Source organism: Coloeus monedula (genome assembly GCF_965178545.1).
Source record: "Coloeus monedula genome assembly, chromosome: Z".
NCBI lineage: Eukaryota > Metazoa > Chordata > Aves > Passeriformes > Corvidae > Coloeus > Coloeus monedula.
Window position 1 is genome coordinate 75090134 of NC_138822.1, and position 23609 is coordinate 75113742.

Sequence of the window (23609 nt, forward strand, 5' to 3'; positions counted from 1 at the left end):
GTGGAGCGTGGCGGGGGGGGGGGGGGAAGGAGGGGGCGGGGAGAGACTGTGTGTTGATGTCCCCTCACTCCCACCGCACATCTGCCGGGACCCTGCCACATCTGGCCGCCGCCCCGCCGCGGGGCAGCATCTGCCGGCACATCTGGGCGCGCGCGGCCCCTCCCCGCGGGCACATCTGTCGGCGGCGGGGGGCGGCCCCGCGGCGGGGCGGGAGGAGCGCGGGTCGGCGCAGCCCCGCCGCCGGCCGGGGCGGGCAGAGCCGGCGCGGCGCGGAGGGGAGCGGCGGCCCGATGGGGCGGCCGGCCGGCAGCCTGGCCCCGCTCCGGCTGCTGCTGCTCCTGGCGCTGGGACACGCCTGGACCTACCGGGAGGAGCCGCAGGACGGCGACAGGTGGGTGTTGCGATAGCTCGGCTGCTTCTGTGCGTTTCCTCCCTATCTACCACCTTCTTTTTTCTTTTTCCTACCTTTTGGGGTTTTTTTTTTAATACTACGACTCCCCGCCCTGTAGGGAGGTTTGCTCCGAGAACAAAATCGCGACCACCCGCTACCCCTGCCTGAAACCCACGGGCGAGCTCACCACCTGCTTCAGGTGAGCGCCGCGGCCGCGGAGGACGGGGGGAAAAGGGGGCGCGGGGCGCACGCGTGTCCGCGGCTGGGGACTCGCTGCCCGCGGGGAAGGCAGCGGGGAACACATGCGTGTGGGTGTCAGGCGCAGGGACGGCTGCTGTGGCAGCTTTTTGTCTCCCCCCTGCTCCGTGCTAGCCCACCCCAGCATTCCCACCACCCCGCGCACCGCGGAGCAGGTAACTTGGTCACATCCCTCCCGCGTTCCGCATCTCCCCTGGCAAGTCCCACAGCCGTCCCAGGGAAGGGTTTCAGTAACTCGCTGCAAACGTCACCTCCGAGACAGCGCTGGAGAGCGCGCCTGCGGTTCTGATTGCCGGGTCCAAGCCACCGACAGTCTCGGACACGGTGAGAGAGGCTCCCTCTGACCTGGGTGTCCAGGGGCACATTGGAGCTACAGCTACATCAGTGGCAGGATAATCAGGGAGGTCGTCTGGATTTGTGCCACGCATAAGATATCTTAAGTTAGGTAGATGAATCATACCCTCAGAATGAGTAACTTCTTCAGCAATCATCTCTGGGGGAGAAATTCGGCAGAGGCCTCTCAAATTAAGTAAGATGAATCTAATCATGAGTTTTCATTTTTCAGCTGTGTGTTTGAGGAACATCATCTGTTTTAATGATGACAGCTGTGCAGAACAGTTGACAGTGGATGTGCTTTTTCAAGAGCTGTACACAAAGTATGAGCACACACGTATCCCTCCACTGATGCCCTCGGGTTAGCCCTGTCCCCACAGACGAGATGTTTCAAATATGAAAGCTGCTTCTTGTGAGAGGTTGCTTTGTGCAGGCAACTGTGCTCTGTCTGTGTGTGTATGCCTGCATGTGGCTGGGAGCCACTTATATATACCAAAAACATGATAATGCATGTGGAAAGTGCTACAGAGATTGTCCATTTCTTCTGTTCAGCATCAGTTCCAAAGAGCAGCAGTGGGGCAGCAGTGTTGTCCCTCTCCCATGTTCTCAGGCTTGTTCATGCCCTCTGACAGCCACAGACACCTGGCACAGTGTCCTGCAACTGCCCAGTTCTTAGCAGCATTATCTTCCTCCCAGTCCCTGGGAAGGGCTCTGCAGGGAATGGAAACCACCTTTCCCTGCTTCCCTTATCTTCTCTTTCTCCCCGTGAAGGTGAGGCAGAGCCCTTACAAGCATCTCTGTAGCACCCAATGGCAACACCTTTTGGAGAGAGACAGTGTGTAGGTTTTGCAGGGAAGGTTTTGCAGTTACTTGGTTGAACCTGCAGCATATCTCTGGCTTGGGGGCAGAGCACTGGGGTGGACAAGGTTGTGCTGACTGGGGAGTTACTGAATGAAGAAGCCAGAGTGGGAGCTGCATAAAGCAGCACACACATGACCATCCTGTTCCTTAGTGCATGTCCCAAAATCCTTCTGAGGAAAGAAAGGGGTTCTGCTTTGTGTGTGATGGAGGAGGACTACACAGGCTCCACTGGCTGCTATGGACCACTGTGCAAAGAAAGAAGGTCTCTGTCCAGCTGCCAAGTCCCACTTGTGCCTTCTTTCATCCTTCCTGAGGTATTTCTGACCACTGGGCTCTGGATGTGATGAGCCTTCCTCCCTCCCCAGCTCTCTCTTTGTACAGTCCCAAGCAATATTCACTGTCCTAAATCAGCACAGCCTGTGTGAATGAGTATTTCCAAACTGCTGCATTGAACTCTTGGTTGTTCTAGTTCAAACCTTTTCGTATCTATGATTTCTAAGTCTGCCTTGCTTTAGAAAAGAAAAAAATCCATTTCTTTGTAATCACATATTTTCAAGGTTTAACCTTTAGGGTTGGGTGAGGGCTCCATTCCCCACCCTGTGAGATCTCTTTCTTGATGTCCCTGCACAAGAGCAGGGCAGCATCTCTGAGAAGGAGGCATGTGGCTCAGCAGGGCAGCTCTGCACCGAGTCCATACCTGAGCTTCTGGCAATGTGCTGTCCTGCCCCTCGGAGCTGTGCCACACTCTGACACGGACCAGCAGCATCACCCTCCTGAGATGCTGAACCCCAGGGGCAGAGCAGCACCCCATTGCTCCAGGTAGCAAGGTGTGCTCCCAGCAGGCATGTGGTTACTCACAGCAGAGCACATTTTAATGTAAGATTCATTAATATTTTGAGGTTGAGGTTGTTAACAAGATGACAGGAAACTTGCAAGTGTTGACTAATCCTCCGGTGCCTCAAGGCGGATTTTGTTTCATAGGACATTCAGGAGCTTAAGGATTCAGTTTTCATCTCTGGAATGACAACCAGCAACTTACATTCAGCTTGATGGAAACTCAGCTGTGGCTTTGAGGAGCTTTCACTGCAGTTTTCACATAAACTTGATTTTGATGTTCTAGAATTTATTCTTACAACACTTCATTTTTTATCTTCCTAGATCTCTTTTTTCACAGTACTTCATAATGAAAATAGTTACGTATTTCATATACATTGTTAGAGGTAGATGAAGGGATAGTTGATGTGAGCTTCTATTTACTACTAGCAGACACACCTAACTTCTTTTGTAGGTCAAAATAACTTTTGTGTAGAAATTACACAAACTGACACAAAATTTATCTCATGTCATAACACATCAGGCATAAGGCAATGTGCACCACTACAGATGAACTGTTGTGCAATTAGTTAAATAAAAAAAGGAATACATATGAAGTGAGACATCAAAATTCCTGACCAAAATTCTTGATGGAAAACAATTTCATCTTTATATTACTCCTGCTGGAATTTGTCAGGAAAATCAGCATGTTTTCAGAGCACTTCAATAAAAGTAGCTTTTTTCATCACAAAAAGTATTTTTTGATTTTATTTTTTTAACCAGATTTACTCATGATTAAAGATGATCCAAGTGGAGGGCCAAGCTAGAAGCAGGGCCAAGCACTGAGAATATATTGGCTTTTTTCCCTGTGGTCATAACAACCACATACACAATCAGATGTATTTTTCTCTTTTGAGTGTGTGCAGTCTGGCCCTTGGTTTAGTTTGATTTGTATTTCTTTTTACATGTCCTCTGTATTTGTTTTCATAAGAGTACAGAGGAACAGATGCAAAAAGCAGAGGGAGCTTATACAAAATCTTTTCTGTGGAAATCTCATTTAAACTCTTGTGTGTAACTGCACAAAGTACCCGGTACTGATGCCCCCATCAGGTAGGTACACTAAAGAATTTCTGCAGATTTGTTGATAGTGGTATGGTCCAGTAAGACATTGAATTCCTACTGTATGCAAAAGTTCATCAAATTTTAGGAAATTTGGGCAGCATAGGAATATGAAGCCCCAGTCTCTTGTTACTGTCTTCTCCAGTTATTTGGATGGGATGTTAACCTGTTTCACTCTCAGACAAACTTCGAAACAATTTGTTGGCATGAAAAATTACATGAATGTTGCTGTTTTCTCCAGTGCCTGTGACAATTCAGTTTGTGCATCCTTGCAGCAGTCCTCTTCATTACAGTCCCTCCTTCATTTTCATTTTAAACAGTGCTGCTGTACGTTGTTTCTCTGCCCCAGAAGGAAAAGCAGCATCTGGAACAGGCATCCCCTTGCTTCGTCCTGATTGTGTAGCTGTGTTCCCATAAGGGAGTGGTAGTGGTTATGTCACTTCCAAGTTCAGAAGGATCAATGTCTAATCTGCTACAATTTATTAATTGGAGTTGCTCCATTTTTTAAAACCTGCAAACTTTATCACCTCAGTAACTGTTGTATGTTAGGAGAGCTAAATATTTTATTCAGTTAGAATTCAGAGAGTGTAGTGAATTATTCAGAAAGGCAATATACAGACTGAACAGAAACATTTGCTAGTGGGAAGCTGTTACAAGTTGTAGGAAGATTCAAGCATGAAACATGGGAAAATGAGAATATTTTTATTGCCTGACTGCCCATCTCTTTGCCTACTAGACACTTAAATATTGTTGTAAGCTGACATGAAAGAAATAGTTTTGCTCCTCCTCAGAAAATGTTTGTAAAGTGTTAAATTAAGAAAACCATCATGCGTAGATAAGGCAGATGAAAATTTGAACCTAGATCTGCACAGCCTGGAAGAACACTTTAACCATTGCCTTCATTGGGCTAAGGGAAGATTCAGTTTTCTGTCTTTCATGAAACTGTTATTCTCAGTTAGCTGACAAAAACTGATTTTTTTAATAGACTATTCATATGGTAAGAGGAAATATCCATCTTTCTCTGACATTGCCATAAGTACTCTGCTGCATTTTTGGCTGAAAATGAAGCATGCAAGGACAAGTTACACCCTAATTTCGTGTGTACAGTGATGGAGACTGCTCCTGGTCCTGCCTTCCACAGGACCAGCAAGGGGTAAGAAGTTCAGAATTAGGGTGCTGGGGAGAACAATCCCAGCTAATGACGGTCATGAGCCAAATCTTTACATATTACAAATGTAATACAACAAATTGCTACAAATTAGCCCCATGTTGTGGGACTTAAGTCTTAGAACTTGGCTTAGAACTTAATTTGTAACTTTTTTTGGTAGTATTTTGCAAGAAGAAGGTCTTTTAAGTAGGATGAACACATTTCAGTGTAGGTTGTCAGCCTCTTCATCTGATAATTAGCAGCTACAAGTATTTTGCATAGGCCCTCCCAGCACTTCAGGTTTCAAATTCTGCTGTAAAAAATTGTTCTACACTTCATAACAAAAATACAGTTCAAATGTATTGTGAAAGAGAATGCATATATATTTATACCCCACTTATTCCTGATGCTAAACAGAGATCGCATGCCTCAGAAAGCATTTTTTTTTACCCTCTTAAATGCTGACACTGCTGGTGAAGCCTACTATTTTTATAGACTATCATTTTGCACATTCTTAAAAGATAAAAGTAATTGTGAATAAGTTGGATTGTAGCTGTTTCACAAAGAGCAGCACTTTCACTAATATGCCCTTGGGGACCATATGCAATTCCTGGTTCCCAGATACTCAGAGAGCATGTGGCAGAGCTTTCCAACATGAGAAAAAAATTGCTGTATATAGTTTTGGAACTTTCAGCTGGAGTAAGCAAGGATAACATTCGGTCATCTTATCTTCTGACTTTACTTTTCATAAATATCTTTTTTATAGTTGCTATTGCATTTCCTCTCTGAAGTTTTGCTGACTATTCCATATCATTGAAAGAGCCCCAACTGACATTATAATGTAAGAGTTAAGCAAGAAACTAACCTGATTAGAGCAAAGTACTGCCTAATCTCCAGTTATCTTGAAGGGAAATGCACTCTGCAGTGGAATTTTGCTGGAAATTTAGGAGAGAATATGATTTCAAATTTTGTATCAGTTTCAGAAAACTGAACGTACAGAATATACATATATATACATATTTTCAATAAAATCTTCCAGGGAGTTGCCATCACAGGTAGAACTTTGTACATATCTATGAATAAAATTTTGCTTCAATACAGTACTTTTTTACAAAACAGTGTATGCTACAGTGGTGCCAACACATTCTTCCTAGATTCCCTAGATTTTTTTTTTCTCACTATTGCATTGGAAGTAGCACCTTCAAATGACCTTGTTCTGACTGCATTCAGCCCTGAGTTTCATTCATTTTTCTTTGCTGTGATTGCCAAAGGAACAGATTGCTCCCTGCTACAGAGACACATTGTGAATATCTGCTGATTAAGGCTAACACCAATGCCACACAGTTGTCTGTAAGCTTCCATGCCACATTTGGGTGGCCATGACTTTCTGTGTCACTTTTCTGACTCAGGTGCTAAGGATAAGAAACTTAATTATTTCTGGACTTTGGTGATGTTAGAGACACCTGAGATCTCAGGAGATGTGGATGAGACTGGCTGCAGCAGAGACCCCCTGCAGCAAAACATGGCGCTCCTGTGGGTTTCCTGTGCAGCGTCTCCTCTGTACAGCCAGTTCATTCCAAAATGAAACCATTTAATTAATGGTCTTTAAGAACATTGCATAATTACTGTGAGCGGTGCTCTCAGGTAGGACGCGCTAATTAAAGGATGAGGTGGGGCAAGTGGTCGTTCACATAGTCCAGGAGTTTTTGATGTTCACATCAAAGCAGTTTGGAGAATTTTAGAACTGGCCAGCCGAGAGCTTTATGATAAGTGCCCTGCTTGATGGTTTGATTGATAATGAAACCCAGGTGCTTTGCATTATGGTTTTCATCTACAGAATATAGGGTTAAATATGAACTGACTTTCCTGGCCATGTTGTCTAGCTCAGAGACTCCAGACAAACAAAATAGTAGCCCCAGGGCCTCCCATGGCTGATACGAAATAGGTAATAAAAATAAGCCGCCAAAGGGAACATGACGTTTGTAATTATCCTAAGTATTGTGTATGCTCCCTAAGGTCAGGCTGTTTTGTCCTTAAAAAAGTGATTGTAGTCTCTCCTGCTAACAGCAGGATGTTATTAATACTTGTATTACTGCTCCCATTGTGGTAGACACCCATTGAGCTGAGTTGAGCAGTACTGATTGCAGACAAAACAGGCAAGACAGAAAAGGCAGGAATGGAAGGACAGAGACATGGAGCAGCAGTGAAGAGAAAGGACAAAACCCCAAGGGGCATGGAGCAAGCAGAAAAAAGAATTGACTTAGCCATAAAAAGACAAAAATTCCATCTTGGTGGTGGTTTGTGCGACAGACGTGTGTGTGACAGAAGGGAGGTAATCACTCCCCAAAGAAGTATAATTTAAATGCTTCCAGGCTTCTTAAGCTGAACCCATAAAAACAAAACATCAGCCAAAATCAGACAAAAACCCACATGGACGCACCCCTGGGAGGATTCCTGTTCTCCCAGCTAGACTTGGAGCTAAGCTCCAGGGACTGATGCATCTTCCCTTGACAGACTCTCCCCTTACTTCCTTCCTCAGTCTGGAAAATCTCTCTCCCTCTCTGTCCCTCTCTGTAAAGTGTGTGTCAGCAGGGGCAGGAGAGACAACTTACAGGCAGATATTTAAATTTCCCTTTCAGTCATTGCTCAGTTCAGATTGCCTGGGCTCCTTGTCATAGTGAAGGGTTATTGGGAAGTTGTTGAGCATGAAATATTTAAACTACTTGTGGAAAAGTAGATCAGGCCTGCTAAAGATCCCAGGTAAGACAGGATTGGCCAGTACAAAGAACGTGTGAGCAACAGGTTTTTTGAGATCTCTGCTGTGCTGGCCTGTTTTTCTCTCATTGCATGTTTGGAAGGGAAATTATTGTATGTGGGGAACAAGGTCACACCAAGCAGGTATGCGGGAGATGCCTGATGTTGATTTGCAGATAAGCAGTTACAGTGAACCTGGGGTATATCTCATTTCAGATTACACTCACTCTTGCGCAGTGCTGGTCATTTGGTGCACGTGTGATTTTGGGTTTCATTGAGATTGTGCTGAATTCGCACAATCTTGAGTTTAATCTTTTGGTTTTGCTTCCACTGCAGTGCCCTGAGTCCTGAGACGGCTTTTGTCTCAAAGTGTGAGTCACTGCTGAGTGTTCAGTACCCATGTCACTCCAGCTGGAGCTGTTGGGGATGGCACAGAAATTTGTCATAAGTCAGCGACAGGGAGAACGTCTTCTCTGGAGACCTTGTGTTGCTTACATCTCACACAGACCACATCGGTCACTCCAGGGTTCCTCTTTATAATTGTGCCAACCACCCCAAACAAGCAAAGCCAACTTTGATTTACAGTAAAGAAAAAAGCTTTCCCCAAAGTCTGCTCAGATTTTTTTTTTTATCTGTGTTGTCTGTTTTCTGTTTGATTGGTTTCAGTTTTCAAACTAATAGTGGCTTCTTTCGTAAACTAACAGTAGCAAATGTCACTCTGCTGCTCAACTTTGCCATTTCTTCTATGTGCTTCCAATTGTAAGCAGAAACAATGGAAAGCAGAATCCATACAGTGCTGACTTGATTTCTTCTTGGCCTAGTGAAAGAAAGCAATTTGCATCTCCTCAAGAGTAGCTCTGTTTAACTGTTGAGGAGAAAAACAATTTCAGTTTTAGATAGTAATCTTCGAGCTTAGTGTTTGGAAAATCCTTCTCCCTTAATGAGTGTTTTCCATTGTGTTGTGTTGATTTCATTGCTGATCCTGGTTCAAAAAATGAAGTACAAGACCAGCAAGCATTTAGCATACGTCCAGCTATTAAAAATAAATTCTTCTGAGTTTCTCTGTTACTTTCAAGTTCTAACCACATTCATTTTAATTGACAATCCGTGCTGTAACTGAAATGAGATTAAATACCCAGTGTTTGTATTAACTGCATTAATTTTAGCAGCCACTCAGTAGTAAACACAAATTAAACAGAATTTTTCTCCATCCTTTTCAAGTGGAGTGGGACATAAAGTGATGCATACACAGTGTTTTATGTGGGAAAGAGAGGCAAAATCTAAGATATAATCCAAGTTTTTAAATGGGTCGTTTTTGGAAAATGAATAAGCTTATTATAGGTCAAAGGCAAGTTATTGTAGAGCATGAGTTTGGAGAAATATAAGACAGTATTCATCTGGGCTAGCAAGCATATTATTTCTCTTTCTATAGAAAAATTACTGGTCCATAGCTTCCAGTGTAAAACAGCAGAGTTCATGTTGGCTTCATCATTTCACTATCAAACCGCTGAGGAGGAAGGTTGACCACCTAATTCTCTGTAACAAGGTGTGCAAGTCCGAGAAGTTATATTGTACAGTCTTCAAAAGGGATGAAGAAATACATTAAGTATTATCGTAATATTTCAGGAGAAATGGATGAATGCTCAAAATACAGAAACTTGTGAAAGTACACCCAGAAAAAAAAGTGTGCTCAGAACTCTTTTGTAAGAGAGAGCAAATAACGTTATTGGATGCACTTTTTCTTTGTAAATAACTTCCTGCCCAGAGCTCCAGTGTCTCTGTGGAATGTTAATATTCCTGTGATCACATTCAACACGTTAAATGTGTGTTGTGAATTGGACATCTTGCCTACTCAATAGGATGTAATTATCATACTTAATTTTCACTAAGGAGTTTATTATCATAGCTGCACCAAAATAGCGGAGTTGTTTCCTAAACATTGCTCTCTGGAATTCTGACAAAACCCCTTAGTTTAGAGATTATTGCCTTGGAGAGTTGAAACAAAAATAGCCAAAGGGAAAATTATTTAATCTTTAAAACACCATCTGTGGGGAGAGGAAGAAATGGGTGAAAACAGGGTTGAGGGGCTTTGGTAGTTCTAAGTGGTTGAGAAGTGGAGAGTGAGAAAGAGACTTGAGGGACCAGGACTGGAGCTACTGTCTGGTAAATGCTTAATCCTACTGGGAATATGTGCTTTTAGCTGCAGCTTCTTAAGGCAGGAGTAAGGAGCAGTGTCAGACAGGCAGTGCTGGCAGTCTGGGCTGATCTTTGGAATCCTGTAGCATGATGAACCCAGCTGTTGGTCTGCACAGTGGCCTGGACAGTCTAAGGGAAAGTGGTGCCTCAGACTGTGACTCTTGGGGTGCCTCAGATGTTGACTTTTTCATATGTTACTTAATGTGCTGATCATATGCAAAATTATATGTTTGCTTAGGCAGTTGTATAAAGGTTGCTTCGATGTATATTTGGATTTTAAAAGCTCATTAGGGGGTTTTTTGGTTTGTTTTCCCTGAGGACAATGTATGTCTACTCCACTGGGCTTCTCTGGAGGCCTGGAGAGATAAGGACCCTAAAGCAAGCAGGTCGTTGCAGATTTGTTGTTTGTTTGTTTTCTTTTTTTGTTTGTTTGGTTTGGGATTTTTTTGTTTCTTTTTTTGGTTTTTTGTTAGTTTGGGTTTTTTTGTTTGTAGTTTTTTGTTTAGTTTGTGGGGTTTTGTTTGTTTTTTGGGGGGGGGGGTTTCTGGTTTAGAGTTTTCATGGGAAAATTTTCATTTCAAGCTCTTCTGATTTTAAAATTAAGAAACACAAAATGAAATGGGGAATCTAATTAGAAATAGAGAACATGTGATTCATTATTATTCTCCCTTATCCAGCTTGCCTTCTAGCTTGTCTAATAGCAAACCAGAAGATACTGAACATGCTACTTCTAAGAGTGTTGCCCTGCTCAGTGTCACACTTCAGTTCCCTACATTTCTAACTTCCGTCAAAGTGCAGTAAATTAGGGATGACAGAGGGAAATGGGACAATCTGACAATTCCCAGTTTTCAGGCATTTCTGTTCAGTCTGCTTTAGGAGTCCAGGGTCAGATTCTTTTTTCTGTATAAGGTCAATGAGGAGAAGGAGAAAGAGTTACCCCTCACAGCAAGCTAACATGATATTTCCTCTTAGTTTTAACACTTGTTAAAGAGAAATGGAAATTTTGCTGTCATATAATCTCAGGAAAGAGCTTTACCCGCAAAGCTTTATAAAGACAGACTTGCATTCCTGGATCTCCTCTGGATTTGAAGTAAATTCAAAGTGCAGTCCATCCTTCTTCTGTGTTTGATCTTAAATCAGGCCCTTTTCCTGCAGAAATTTCTCTGTGTGGCAGAGGAGCTTAAGAACATTTAAAGAATGTGTCTGCAGGACTGACCATTTTTTGATTTTTCTTAGAAGCTCACCTCTGTTAAAGGACGTCTGTCTTGGTCCCTGCATGGGCGCTGTATGAAAAGATTTGCAGAGGTTTGCATTTCCATAGCTCTACTGACTTCCCTGGACCTACACCAAAGTGTGTCAGTTGGAGAATTCTTCATAATTATTCTCAGCATTCCACAAAAAAAAAAAAAAAAAAAAAAAAAAAAAAAAAAAAAAGCAGGAAGATGTTAAAGCAGATTGAACACATCTTACCAACAAAGTGAATTCTCTGCCTGGTTTTCCAAGCTGAGATTCTTGGCCAGAGTCTTGTTTGTGCTATTTGTTGTCCTCGCACTGACCTATACTTGAATTTGTGGTTTTATTGACCATGCCTGGAAGAGTCCTTGGCGGTGTCCCTCCAGATTTACATTGGTGGGAGCACTGTGATCCAGGGAGGCAGTGGGGTTTAACCATAGGAGGGACTTGCCAGGAGTCCAGTTCTAGGTCCTAGGCTTAATTTCTCTGCTCCTCAAGGAGCTGTATCATGCCAAATTCTTCTTTCAGTTACCCACTAAAGTTTTCCATCAGATGTCAGTATTAGCTACTTCTCCAGCTATAAAATGGAGGACAAGGCCTAATTTATGCCTCACAGGGAAGAAAGAGAACCTGAAAGCTTAAGCTGAAGATGTAGCATTCCTGTTACAGCAAAGAAGATTGTTGTAAATCAAATGTTCAAATAACTTGCTAGACTTTGTTTACTTTGGTGATTTTCTGTCATTCAGTTCAACAAAATACTACTGTTTGAGATAAGAAGAATAAAATGTTCATTTTTAAAAGTATATTTTTTCATATCCACCAAGAGACAAATCAGATTTTTGAGATGTTTTCTTATGTTTCAAAAGTATCCAGAGTATTTCCACAGGGGGAGTAAGCTAATGGTACATCACTGGAACATCTCCAGTGAAAACAACTGTGGCAGAGTGAAAAGAGCAGTAGAAAACAAGTAGTCGGGGACAACAATGGCAAAAATACACATATATTTATTTATACATCCTTGTTCGCAATATAGACCTCTGGATATTTTTAAGTACCAGTAAAATAGACTTCAAACATTTTCATTGACCTTGCAGCCATTACAGTTATAAGTAGTTCCAATGAAAAGAAAACTCTTCCAAGAAATTTTCCTCAAGGACTTGACAAAGATTTAATACAGGACAAATATATCTTCAGGATGGAATTAATGGAGAAACTTTCCTGTGTTCAGATTCCTCTTAATTGTGTATTAGGTCTGAAGACCCTGGCTGTATTCCATATTGTTCCATTTGTTGCTTGCATCTGCAAGGCTTCTCTTTTGGAAGAAAGAACCAAACAAATCGAGCAACCCTTTTATTAAATGCCATCTTGACCTTGCTTCTTGGAAATATAATGGCCCAAAGGATGAAAAATTACAGCAAGTGTTTATTACTGAAATCCAGTCTCAGTTGTGAGAAGATTAAGTGTTTCAAAAGATTTAATATCCTGCCTGCTTCAATGGGATGCATGTGGAAAAGAGCCGCAAAGCAGCCGAGAACCGGAAATGGCTGTGTCCTGCTCTGTAGGCACATAGTTGATATTTGTGGGAAATGCTTGAGAACACAAGTTTTAGAAGTGATCCTAACCAAATCCCTGATTTCCCTATCAGGCTCCTGTGAGGAAGACTTGGACCATGTACCCTTACATCATCCCAAACTTCCCGATGATAATAGCAGAGAGAAGCAGAGACTTCCAAAATATGGGTTTGGAAGCCAAGTGTCAAATTGGTGTTCTGCAGCTGGATATCAATATCTGAATTAAAAGCTACTTTAACCCAGATTTTTTGTAGGAAAACTGTAGTTCCTAAACCCATTTGGATGCATGAAAAAGTCTGTTTACGAGGAAGGTTTATTTGGAGAAGCAGGTTCCTGATAAATACAGAAGCAGATGCTAACTTCTAATAGAAATAAGTTTTATTTTTTAAATGGCTAAACTGCAGACTTAAAAAAATTGCAAGTTTTCTCTTGCTCCTGGAGAGGAAGTGAGGTTGGTTGTCTTTGCAGATGCTTTTCCATCTTTTACTGCATAACAGGAAAACATTCTCTATTTGAAAGGCTCTCTGAAACATTTCATGATATCCTTATGACTGTAACTTAGTTTATTGGGCAGAATATTGTTTTTGCAGTCCTTCTTACCGAAATATGAGTTTTACAAGTAGATGCAGTATCTTTTTCATTATTTGGTATCTGACATATAGAGCATGGCAGATTATCTACCTGCTTTACTCAGACTAAATGCATATCTTTGAAAGGCTTTGAAAGGCACAGACACCTGCTGATTTTTGTTCGCATTTTTTCATACTGATTTTCATACAACTTTTTTTTTAAAAGTTTCCTTCTTAAAGAGTAAATTTTCCACAATGTATTTTTCTGTTAACTGCTCTGAGGTAATTCATAGGCCACATTTGGATGGTCTGTCATTCCCTTTGTAAAGTCAATGTTTAGATGGAGGATTAGCCATCCTGAGATTTTCCTTTTACAGTATATAGCTGAAAAGCATAACAAAAGGAAATTATTTATAAACTTACCATCTCAGCTGTTGAAGTTAGAAACGTTCTGACAATCTCTTAGCTGTCTGTAATGGCAAGGCATGTATTCTCTTGGAAGAAATTTAGGCTGAGATATGACAACATATACACATAAAAATGCTACATAAATTAATGTCTCATCCAAGAGAGCAAGAATACCTTGTGCTTGGTTTTAGTGCCTGTGAACAAAAAAATTAGCTAGAGTCAAAACCTGTTTTGCAACACTAGTGCAAATTGGATATAGTTCCATTGGCTTTGATTGAACTTCTCTGGATTTATGCTGCTTTAAGTGATGGTGAAAATAAGGTTTAGTCCCTGAAATTCAGCTTTTGTGAGGTCTCCCGTTTCCCATCAGGATGAAGTAATTTGATTGTATTTTACAATGAGTCATCTAACTCAGCAATTGTTGTGTATGAGCAATTAAGTTCTGGTTTTTTGGAACTCTTCTGTTTCACCATAGATTTTTGAAGTTATTTTTGATTGTCAGTTATGAAGATTAAAGGAAAAAAAAAAAAACAAGCAAGAAAAAAGGCCCCAGCAAAAACCCATCAAAATCCAGCTTTCTTGTGTAATTTGTTTGGCTAGTCAGCACTTCCTGGGCTGCTTCTAAATAAATAAACAAACTATGTGCAATTTTTTAAAAAAGTTGGAAATCTTCAATGAACTGATGTATCTTCACTAAAGAATTTTTACACACTTTTTAAAAACACTTCGTATTTTTAGCCCAGCCAAAGTTTATTCTCAGCCCTGTGATGCCCTAAGAGATGGATGATCAAACCGTTTGGATGCTTCAACCCATTGAGTTTGGTAGGAGTCCGATGCATCTGAGGACCTGTGCTCAAGTAGAGGATATATGGAATAAAATGATTAGGAAGGATCGGTTAATTCTGGTATGTGGTAGAACTTTGCAACTTGCTGATAAGAAAAACAAAACGAAACAGATCACAAATATGATTTTTGAATACGATCAAGTCTGTGTTCAATATCTTAGTCAAGTCAAATAGGAGGATGCTCTGTATTCTCTCACCTTCCCATCATATTCTCAGTTCTCTGAATTCTCCTGCATTTATCAGCATCCCTGAACTGAAGAGAGCAGAAAAGATGCTTAATTTTAAGGTTGTGTTTGCTCCTTCTAGGTGCCAAGGCAGAACATACTCTCTCTTTTCCCTGTTAATTATCCAGAAGTCTCAGCACTGTTTTTTATTACAAGTCTGCATTTTTCCCTTCCTAGTGCGTCACTTTAACTCATGAAGTTTTGTGCAGATTTCTGCAAACTTGCCTCAAAATTTTCTTTTTTTATTTGCTTGCAAACACCTTAACTTTGCTAGAACAGTGCTGCAAGTAAGCAGAGACATAGAAAACACTTCAGCCTTATCAGGAGTCTGGGGAGAGTGTGTAAGTCTGCCAAAGCAGGAATTGGATATGCCCAGGAGGGAAGCGCCGCCAGCATTGAGACATGGCAGGATTACACTGTCCTTGTTCCATGCTGTGTGACATGGTACCATGCGGTGAGTCTGAGAGGAAATTAAAGACATGCGTCTGATCACAAATGTAAAAATGTACTTGTGATTTTGATTTTGAACAGAAAACTAATCTTGGATCATTTTTCTTGGACATGTAGTTGGAAATGTAGAGATGCAGAACAAGAATCCCTGAAACCACTAGTCTGTCATGGTAGCAACAAGGAAAAAGCCCATTAACTTGAATAAATAAGGGGAGAATTATGTCTTTGAAAACTCTATACTTCTTGTTAGAATTCAGAGAAAAACAGAGGCAGTGTTTCCCTGGGGTACCCAGAATTGTGAGGAGGTGCTCTGAAGTGCTCCTTGTTCTGTCATCTAAGAAGAGCCAAAGGATATCCATCTCAGGGGAGAAAACTGTATATTCTGTCTGCTTTAGAGCTGTCACCCCAGTCAGACTTTCTCCGGTGTTTTCTTAGAGGAATATATGCAATCGCTGGAGTGTTTGTGCTTTTCTAACACTTTTGCTTAGTGGATCATCGCCTCTGGTACTTAAATGTCTGGAAATGAGGGAAAATAAATAATGGGCTAAACTTGGCAGGAATTGATCCCCAACAGGGATTACCTAAACCATTTGCTGTTCCATGTATCCCTTAAAGAGGCAGCTTGTTGTAGGTAAAACAAATTTTTCTGGTCCAGCAGAAGTTTTGGCGCAATTGTCTGTTTGAGGAGATGATACTGAAAGTGAGAAATTTATCAGCTGGGAAAGGCACAGGATTGGGACAACCAGGAACTGGAAATGAGAAAGTCAAGTGTGGTGCCACACTCTATATGGTGGAGTCTTTCCAGTAGTGGTGAGAAATTTTTTAATACTACTGTGCAAATCCTTGACAAGACCTCAGCTGGAAGAGCCTGAGTAATCCTGGTCATTAACTTGCAAGGATGAGGAGGCATACTTGGTGCAAGGCTTTCAGAAACAGGGACAGCCCATGTGACAGCAAGAGGGAAGTGGTCTAGAGATGGAAAGAAGCAATATCCCTCTTGGAAAGGTACAAGGCAGCCGTAGTTAAAAAATTACGTCGTTATTTGGGTGACGATGAGTACCAAGCTTTAAGATATGGGTCTTGGTAGATGTAGTGCCATATTCATGTGAAAATCATTTTCTAGTCTTGGAACTGGTTTGCACTGGGAATTCTGGACATGGTGATGGCACCTTGCAGGTATCTTTATACAAGCACCCAACTTGGGAGTTGCCTTCCTTCTGCTGCATAGCTCAGATCCTTTCACCAGCCAGCAAAACTGTGTCCTTATATGTGTCATGTAGCCAACTGCCTAGCGGCCAAACTGAGCCAGCCTATTCCCAGCTCTCATGGGAAGTGCCAGTGACACCTTCACAGGTCACAAACCAGCAGCCCCCAGGCTGTGGTCGTGCTTACTCCAGCCTGGAGGTGTTTTGTGTCAGCACAAGCAGGGTGTTCGGGTCTCCAGCTCAACCCTTCACACTTGCACCAGTGCCTGTGGTTCTATCACTGATTACTTCAGCAGGATGGAAATCCTCAGGTTCACACAGTCATGGTCTGGTGCCTTAAAATCATGGGCTCCTTCCTTTTTGGCATTTTTGCTGGGCTTTTTTTGTTACTGAATGTGGTGAATGTGGGAAATCTTATCTCTTATCTGAATGACTTCCATGGCTGTGCTCAACATCCTGTGATGGTGCTGCCTCTTTATGAACATCTCCCTTGTCATTGTTAGCAGGGAACACGTATCCCTGGAAATAAGCAAAACAAGGAAATATAGAAAATATTTGCTATAAACCAGAGTTGTATTTAAACTGAAGGTTTTCCCAAGGAGTTTACTAATACGCATTTAGAGTAGACCATTCTTTTTCTAGTCCTGAATGTTGATTTTTCCTTTTAAATCCCAGCAGGATAACATGGGGAGTTTGAAATGTCAGAGTCTCTTTCATGGATCTTAATAATGACAAGTCTTTTGTACAGAATGATTTAAAACCTGAAATGGAGTTAGATCCTTAATGTCATGACTGTGCACAAATTCTTGAAAAATTAAATTTTTAATTCATTTACAGTATGGTATTGTACTAATGTTTGAGGGTGGGGAGAATGTTTGAGTCTGCTTTTCTCAGTACCTGACTGACAGATTTTAACATCAATTAGACAATATCTCCAGGGACACAGTTTTGGGTAATAGCCATGATGTTGTTCAAAGAACAGAACTTTTGCTCTTTATGTAGTTGTTCCAAGTGGCAGTTTTGGGATTAAATGTCTCAAGACGCATGTAAAAAGAGAACTTTTTGTATGTGTGCTGCCTGCTCAAATCCAGCCTGGAGGCTGCTGGTACACAAGCTGGAGTAGTTTGGCTTTGCTGTCTTCCATTAAGAGAGTGAAGAAGTGGGTTGTCTTGTTTAGATGATTTTCAGAGATTCTCGTTAACAGACAGTAAGAGAGAAAAGCCTTAATCTGAAGGTTGACTCTCCAGTGACCCTTAAAGTTGGAATAACTGAGAAAGCAGCAGTTGCACCAGCAAAAGCTGAAAATTAGCTGAGGGCTAAGAAAAGGGATATTGTTGCTGTTAGAAGAACTGAACCAATGCCAGCAGAAAGCTGATACAGCAGCGACATGAGCGATATTATCTCCCCAACAGTCGTGACTGTGTTCCAGAGGCTGCAGGGTCAGAGCGTGGGTTTGCTTAAGGCCACATGAAGACAAAATACATCCTTTCTATACTACTGTAAACAGGGATCTGAAACAGGATAATTAACATTATTAGAAGGAGTTCTCTGCTTTGTCAAACTTCTCAGTGTGTTTCTCATCTAAGAAGGATGGAAAAGACTTTGAAAAAATAATTTCTACCAAGTTTAGTTGACTCAATGGCCAGAAGGAGAGAGGCAATGGCTCTATTTTCTGTCATTTGTAGAAACTGGTCCATCTAGATTATTTTTACCATTAGTAGGATTTTACTTCGGAATGAGGATTTACAGGATGAAGTCAAGGCAAACGTGTCCCAGCCATCCACTCAACTTCCAACCCAACACTTATAGTTGTTTTCTCCCAGCCTTCTGTATTTAAGGGTCATTACCACAAATACCAGAGTTTTTGGGGCAGATTCTCCTCTTTTTATTATTTTTTTAGGTCCTTGGGTCAGGAATGAAGGACAGCTCAACCATGACTCATGGCAGCAGACCACCACCAAAGGCATTATGATCACTTAACAGAAAGAACCCCAAGCTGGTCAAATATTTGCAAGTTATGGCACATTTAGTCCTAGGCACAGAGGTGGCTAATTCTTTAGATATAGCCACCACGTGAGCTGGTAACTAATTGCCAGGAGGGCTCAGGGCACTGGAAGATACTGGAAGAGTAATGCAGCCTCAGAGGTGCTTGGTTTAGACACATGGCACATGGTGACTGTCCTGTAACTTCATATATAAAACAAACAGAATGGAAAAAATACAAGTAAATAAACAATACTAAGAGTTGGGGGGGGGGGGGGGAGGGGGGGGTTCAGATCCTGTTGAAATTGTTGAGTGAAATTTAATATTCTGTGTCAATTTAACAACCTGACAAGTCAGACCAGGAGGTACAACGAGCTAAACTAAAAATTTTACAGAAAAGTAAAACGCTGTATTTCAACTGGTGGGGTTTGTTTTGTTTTGTTTTCATGTTTACTTTTCAAAAAAATTAGGATGCTAACATGATGAAGTCACGTGCTGTGGGTCAATGTGTTCCCAAATGCAATGCTGGAATAAAACAAATCCCATGCCTAAACTCCTTGAATTTGGATAGACACTGCCCCTTGAACTTGCGGGAATACCAGCAAGGAGCAGCAGACACTTCAGTGCCTCTGAGGAGCCAAGCCACCTTTTCAGATGGATCAGATGGCTGGAAATGCTTACCACAGTTGTATACTGTCTCATTCTCCAATTTTACTTTTGCTGTTTGATTTTTTTGTTGTTTCCCAGTACAGAGATTTTTTGTGTGTGTGTAGCACCTAGAAAAGGAAGCCAGAAACAAGCCAAATATTTTTCTGCAATTACCTGTTACAAGCTAAGAGCAGTTACTGTGTCTAGCTCAGGATCTGAAAATATAGTTCCAGTTCTAAAGCTAATAGCTGTATGTCATGCTGTTATTTTGGCAGGGGCTTCCAGAGGGGGTGCAGTTCAGCACAAATGGGTGGAGATCTCAAGAAGCATTAACTTTCTTGGAAAAGTCTAAAATGACCAAATATTATGGGGGAAATTGGAAGAACATAAATTATCTCTACTCTCTGGAGTGGTATCAGTAAAAAGGTTTTCTCAGACAATATATGATCTCTTGTATTTATCAATTGGAATGAAGATCCAAAGGTAAAATCAGGGCTGGAAAGCACTTTGTAAGCTCTGACACCCCCAAATATCTGTAATTTATACCTGGGTTACAGGGAAATGTGAAGCAGTATTTTAAGCCGTGACAGCTGTAAGCTTGCTGTAATTTTTAAGAAAAGGCAAAACCAGCTAAGAGTCATAATTTTAATATGTTTTAGGATCTCTGTTCCACTTGTCTTGAAAACTATCTCAATTCACACTGCAGAGTGAAATCAGCACAAGAAACTCTGTTTTTTAAGTAGAAACTAGGTACATATTCTTATATCCTCCAACCATGCTGGATTTTGAGGGGAAAAGATGTGACTGTTGCTAACTGGTATAAAAATTGCTTTTTCCTCCAATATAGATCACGATTTACCATCTTCCATGTAGAAGATTTTTAGACACTCTTATGGCATTTGTTCATTTGTTGGGTTGGTTTGTGGTTTGGGTTTTTTCTCCCAAACAACGCTGGTGTTTTTAATTTCTGTTACATATCACTGATGAGATAAATGAAGCACCACAGGGGCCCTGATGATGCAACTGGTGTTTCGTACTCAGGGGAAGCCGGGGGAGCTGTAAATCCTCTAAGAAGGACGCTGTGAACACAGTAACTTGTGAGGAAAAGAATTCTGAGCCTTCCTCTCCCCAGTGTCCCAGCATCCCTCTGGCTGCTTCCCAAGGGAAGGAGCTGTGGGCTGTTCATGTGGGTGCACAGTGGGGATGGGACACATCCCACTGAGGACTCTCTCAAGAAGCAAGTCCAAACCATATCTGTGCTTAATAAAAGGAGCCAGCTCCTGCCAATATCAGCATCTCCCATCAGCTGGCATCAAAACTAACTGGGTGGGGAAGGAGTAGGAGGTTCCATGAAGTGCCCACAAAGCTCCAACTGTGATCTGTTTTCAGGAACAATATAATGATACTGACTGTGGGATAAAAACCTAAATTGCTTGCGTTTTTCTGACATTTTGCCAGTAGTGTTTTAGAGCTGAAGACCACACAAGGAAAATGGTGTTCCAGGATATATTGCCTCCTTAAAGAGAGGCTGTGAGACTATGACCTAATGTTTATAATTGTAAGAGTTATTGAGAGTCAATTGAACATGCAAAATTCCCAAGTGACTGCATTTATCACTTGTGTGATTAGCATGCTTGTGGAGTACAAACAGCTGAACAGATCCAAATGGTTGATGAAGTTTATCAAGAGAAAGAAAATTTAAAATACATCAGATATTGTTGAAAATGTAGGTAAGGCATGATTTTAACCCCTGCTGAGAAAGAGGATGATCAAAGAGTTTTTTAATGGGCTTTTCATTATTGCTGGTCCCCATAAATGTCTGGGCAAATAGAGTTTACTTGGAAACTGATAGGAATATTGATAGCATCAGCATACTTTGCGGGATTTTACACATTCAGATATGAAAGTTTGCACTATGAATTACTCCCAAGATGGTTTGGTTTTCGCAAAATGCTCCTAAGACGAGCTTTATTTTTAGCATAAATACATCAAAATATGCTAAAATATATAGCATCATCTTTGTTATGTTAATAATAAACTTTATGTAATGCATATATAATCTCAAATATTTATGAGTCTGTACAGGTATTATTTATATATATATATATAAAAATAATGAAAATCTCTTCATCATTCCCTAAGGCATCATTTCATGCATTGTATTTGTATAAATGTAGCAAGGGTTTCTTTAGGTGAGATTACAGTTGGAAGTCTGCAGCTTTTTAAAAATTATTTTTTAATTCGGATTTCAGTATAGGTAGTTGAAATCATCATAGATGACAAAAGGTCAGATATTTAGTACTAGTCTGTAAAACCCTGAAGACCTGTTTCATTGTAGATGAAACACAATGATTTTTGAATTCTAATTGTATTTTATTTTTACATTTTTGTTGGCTCAAGATAGAACATGAAATTATTTTTATTTTTGTTGAGCTTCCTTTCAAGAGGATTTATTATTTTGCTTTGGCTTAGGCTGAAGTCAGGGATTTTTTTCTCAGCCTACTCCATTTCAATATGCCTGCGTCCTGGAGAGGGAATCTGGGAAAAGTGGGGAGAAACTAAAAGTACAATTACTGAAAGTAAAAAAGTGCAGTTACTGAAAGTACAAAAAACTGAAAATTGCAGATAATTTTCATTGACTTCAAAACAAGTTTTACTTTGTGCTCTTTTACCCCTTCTTGTTTATAGGGGTTTTTTTAAGGCATGCCAATGATAATTTAGAAACAAATACCTTTTTTTTCTCTATTTTTATTTTAATCACAAGGTAAATTGAGACATTCTTTTTAAAGCCTTTGTGTGAAAAAGAATACTTTGAAAGTTATATTATTGGTGGCAACTACTGCAAAAGTTATTATCCATGCTGCTATCACAATATTTCTCAAGCAATACCGTCTATATCTTCATTCATTTGTGAACGTAAATTCTGCAGTTCCAGAAACTGCAGAGATTTCTGCAAGAAAACCCAAGCTGGAAGGTGTCTGTTGAGGGGATAGCTTCAGAACAGATTTATGTAGCTTTCAGTTTGCGTGCAGATGGAGTTTTGGAAACACTGTTTTTATTGGTTTTGTTCTGCTTTTTCTTTTGGCCGACGTTGCCCGTCTTGTTTCAGTGAGCCCCGAGAGTGTGCTGTGGCTGGGACCTTGCACTTAATTCAGTAAACACTTCGTTTCAGCAAACACTTCGTTTAAAAAAAAGAAAAAAAAAGTTTTGGAATGCATTTTTTTAACAGCTTTTACACCTGTATTATTGACACTTTTAACAAAAAATATATGCCCCCTGACCGTAGTCCAAAAAGAGACATGCGTTGATTTTGGAGAAATAAACACTTGCAGACCAAAGGGACCTTTTCTGTGCGCTCCCTTCTACTGAGCATCAGATCTGCCCGTTGGCATTGCTTATGTTTTGGATGACTTTGTCATAAAAACTGGGATGATGGGAAGTCAAATGCCTCATCGGTGCACGGAATGTCAAATCTCTGTAGTTGTGGTGGCTTGAGGTGTGGGGGCTGCCTTAAAACCACCCTCTTCTACCAGCCAGGTGTCTCAGCTGGGCTCTACGAATGTGGTGGTTTTCTCAGTAAAGCCCATGACTCACATTTTCTCTGCTTAGTTTATGATTTATTTGTCAAAATGGCCGTAACGCACACTGCTTGTAAATGGCCCGTAGCCTTGTGAGAGAGGCTTGGCTCATCTGCTGTGGCTTTTGAAATCCTAATGACCATTTAATTGAGTAAATGTGAGATAAGCTGTGAGCTAGGGCTGGTTTCATGGCTCTGCTTGCATTTAACAGTGTCATGGTCTTCAAACAATACATATCCTAAAGCATGAAACCATGCCGGGCGTTGATGGCATTAAGCTATTTTCCATACCCACAGTCTAGCTGTGCATCTGCGACTCAGTGTGAATTGCCCCACAGTTGGGGAAGTCACAAATACCCATGTACACTGTCTTTCATTACACAGCTTAATGAGATTTCCACATCCCCTGGGAAGCCAGCATGTCCCGCAGATGGGTGGTATCCACATTAGCTTTTTCTATGGCCAACACATCCTCGTACTCCTGAGATCCTCTCCAAAGGAAAGGCATGATTATGCGTAACAGATTGTAAAAAAAGAAGTTAAAACAAATGCCAACATTTCAATTTCTTATTGTTAAAATGTATTTTAAACAATGGAAGGAAGGAATATATTACAATTTTGGTTTTTTTAGGTTGTTTCTGTATGAATCTCCAGGTGATGTTGAGAGGCTGGTTTGTAGCTTTTGTGCTTCTGGCAGATACCCAGCAGGAGATAATTATCTTTCAAGAGTCCCTGGCTTCTTTTTTAGTAATTTAAAATAACTGGCCAGCAGAGAATAAATTGTTCCAAAGTTTCATGCTTGGAAAGAGATTTCCCAAACTACAAAGTTTTATCAAGAACAAATGAGATAGTAAATGAACGTGCAGGCAACCACTTAAGGTCTGACTAAAGGAAAATTCTGCTCCAAGCAACACAAAACTGCAGGAATGTGTTTTGTCAAAGTCACAATTCATTGAATTAAAATTTCTCAGAGCTTACTGCTCTCCCCATCTCTTAGAGCACTAGCACAGAACATGTTTTTCCA

General features: G+C 41.0%; 1 protein-coding gene across 1 annotated transcript in view; it reads left to right on the forward strand.

The window, feature by feature from the left end:
* Positions 1-290: 290 nt before the first annotated feature.
* The window catches only part of CCBE1 (collagen and calcium binding EGF domains 1), a gene marked incomplete at both ends in the record, with an annotated part of 92663 nt that continues 69344 nt past the window's right edge, over positions 291-23609 (forward strand). The window contains 2 exons of the mRNA XM_082301387.1: positions 291-391; positions 510-590. Of these exons, the coding sequence (XP_082157513.1) occupies positions 291-391; positions 510-590 (182 nt within the window). The remainder of the gene's footprint in view (positions 392-509; positions 591-23609) is intronic.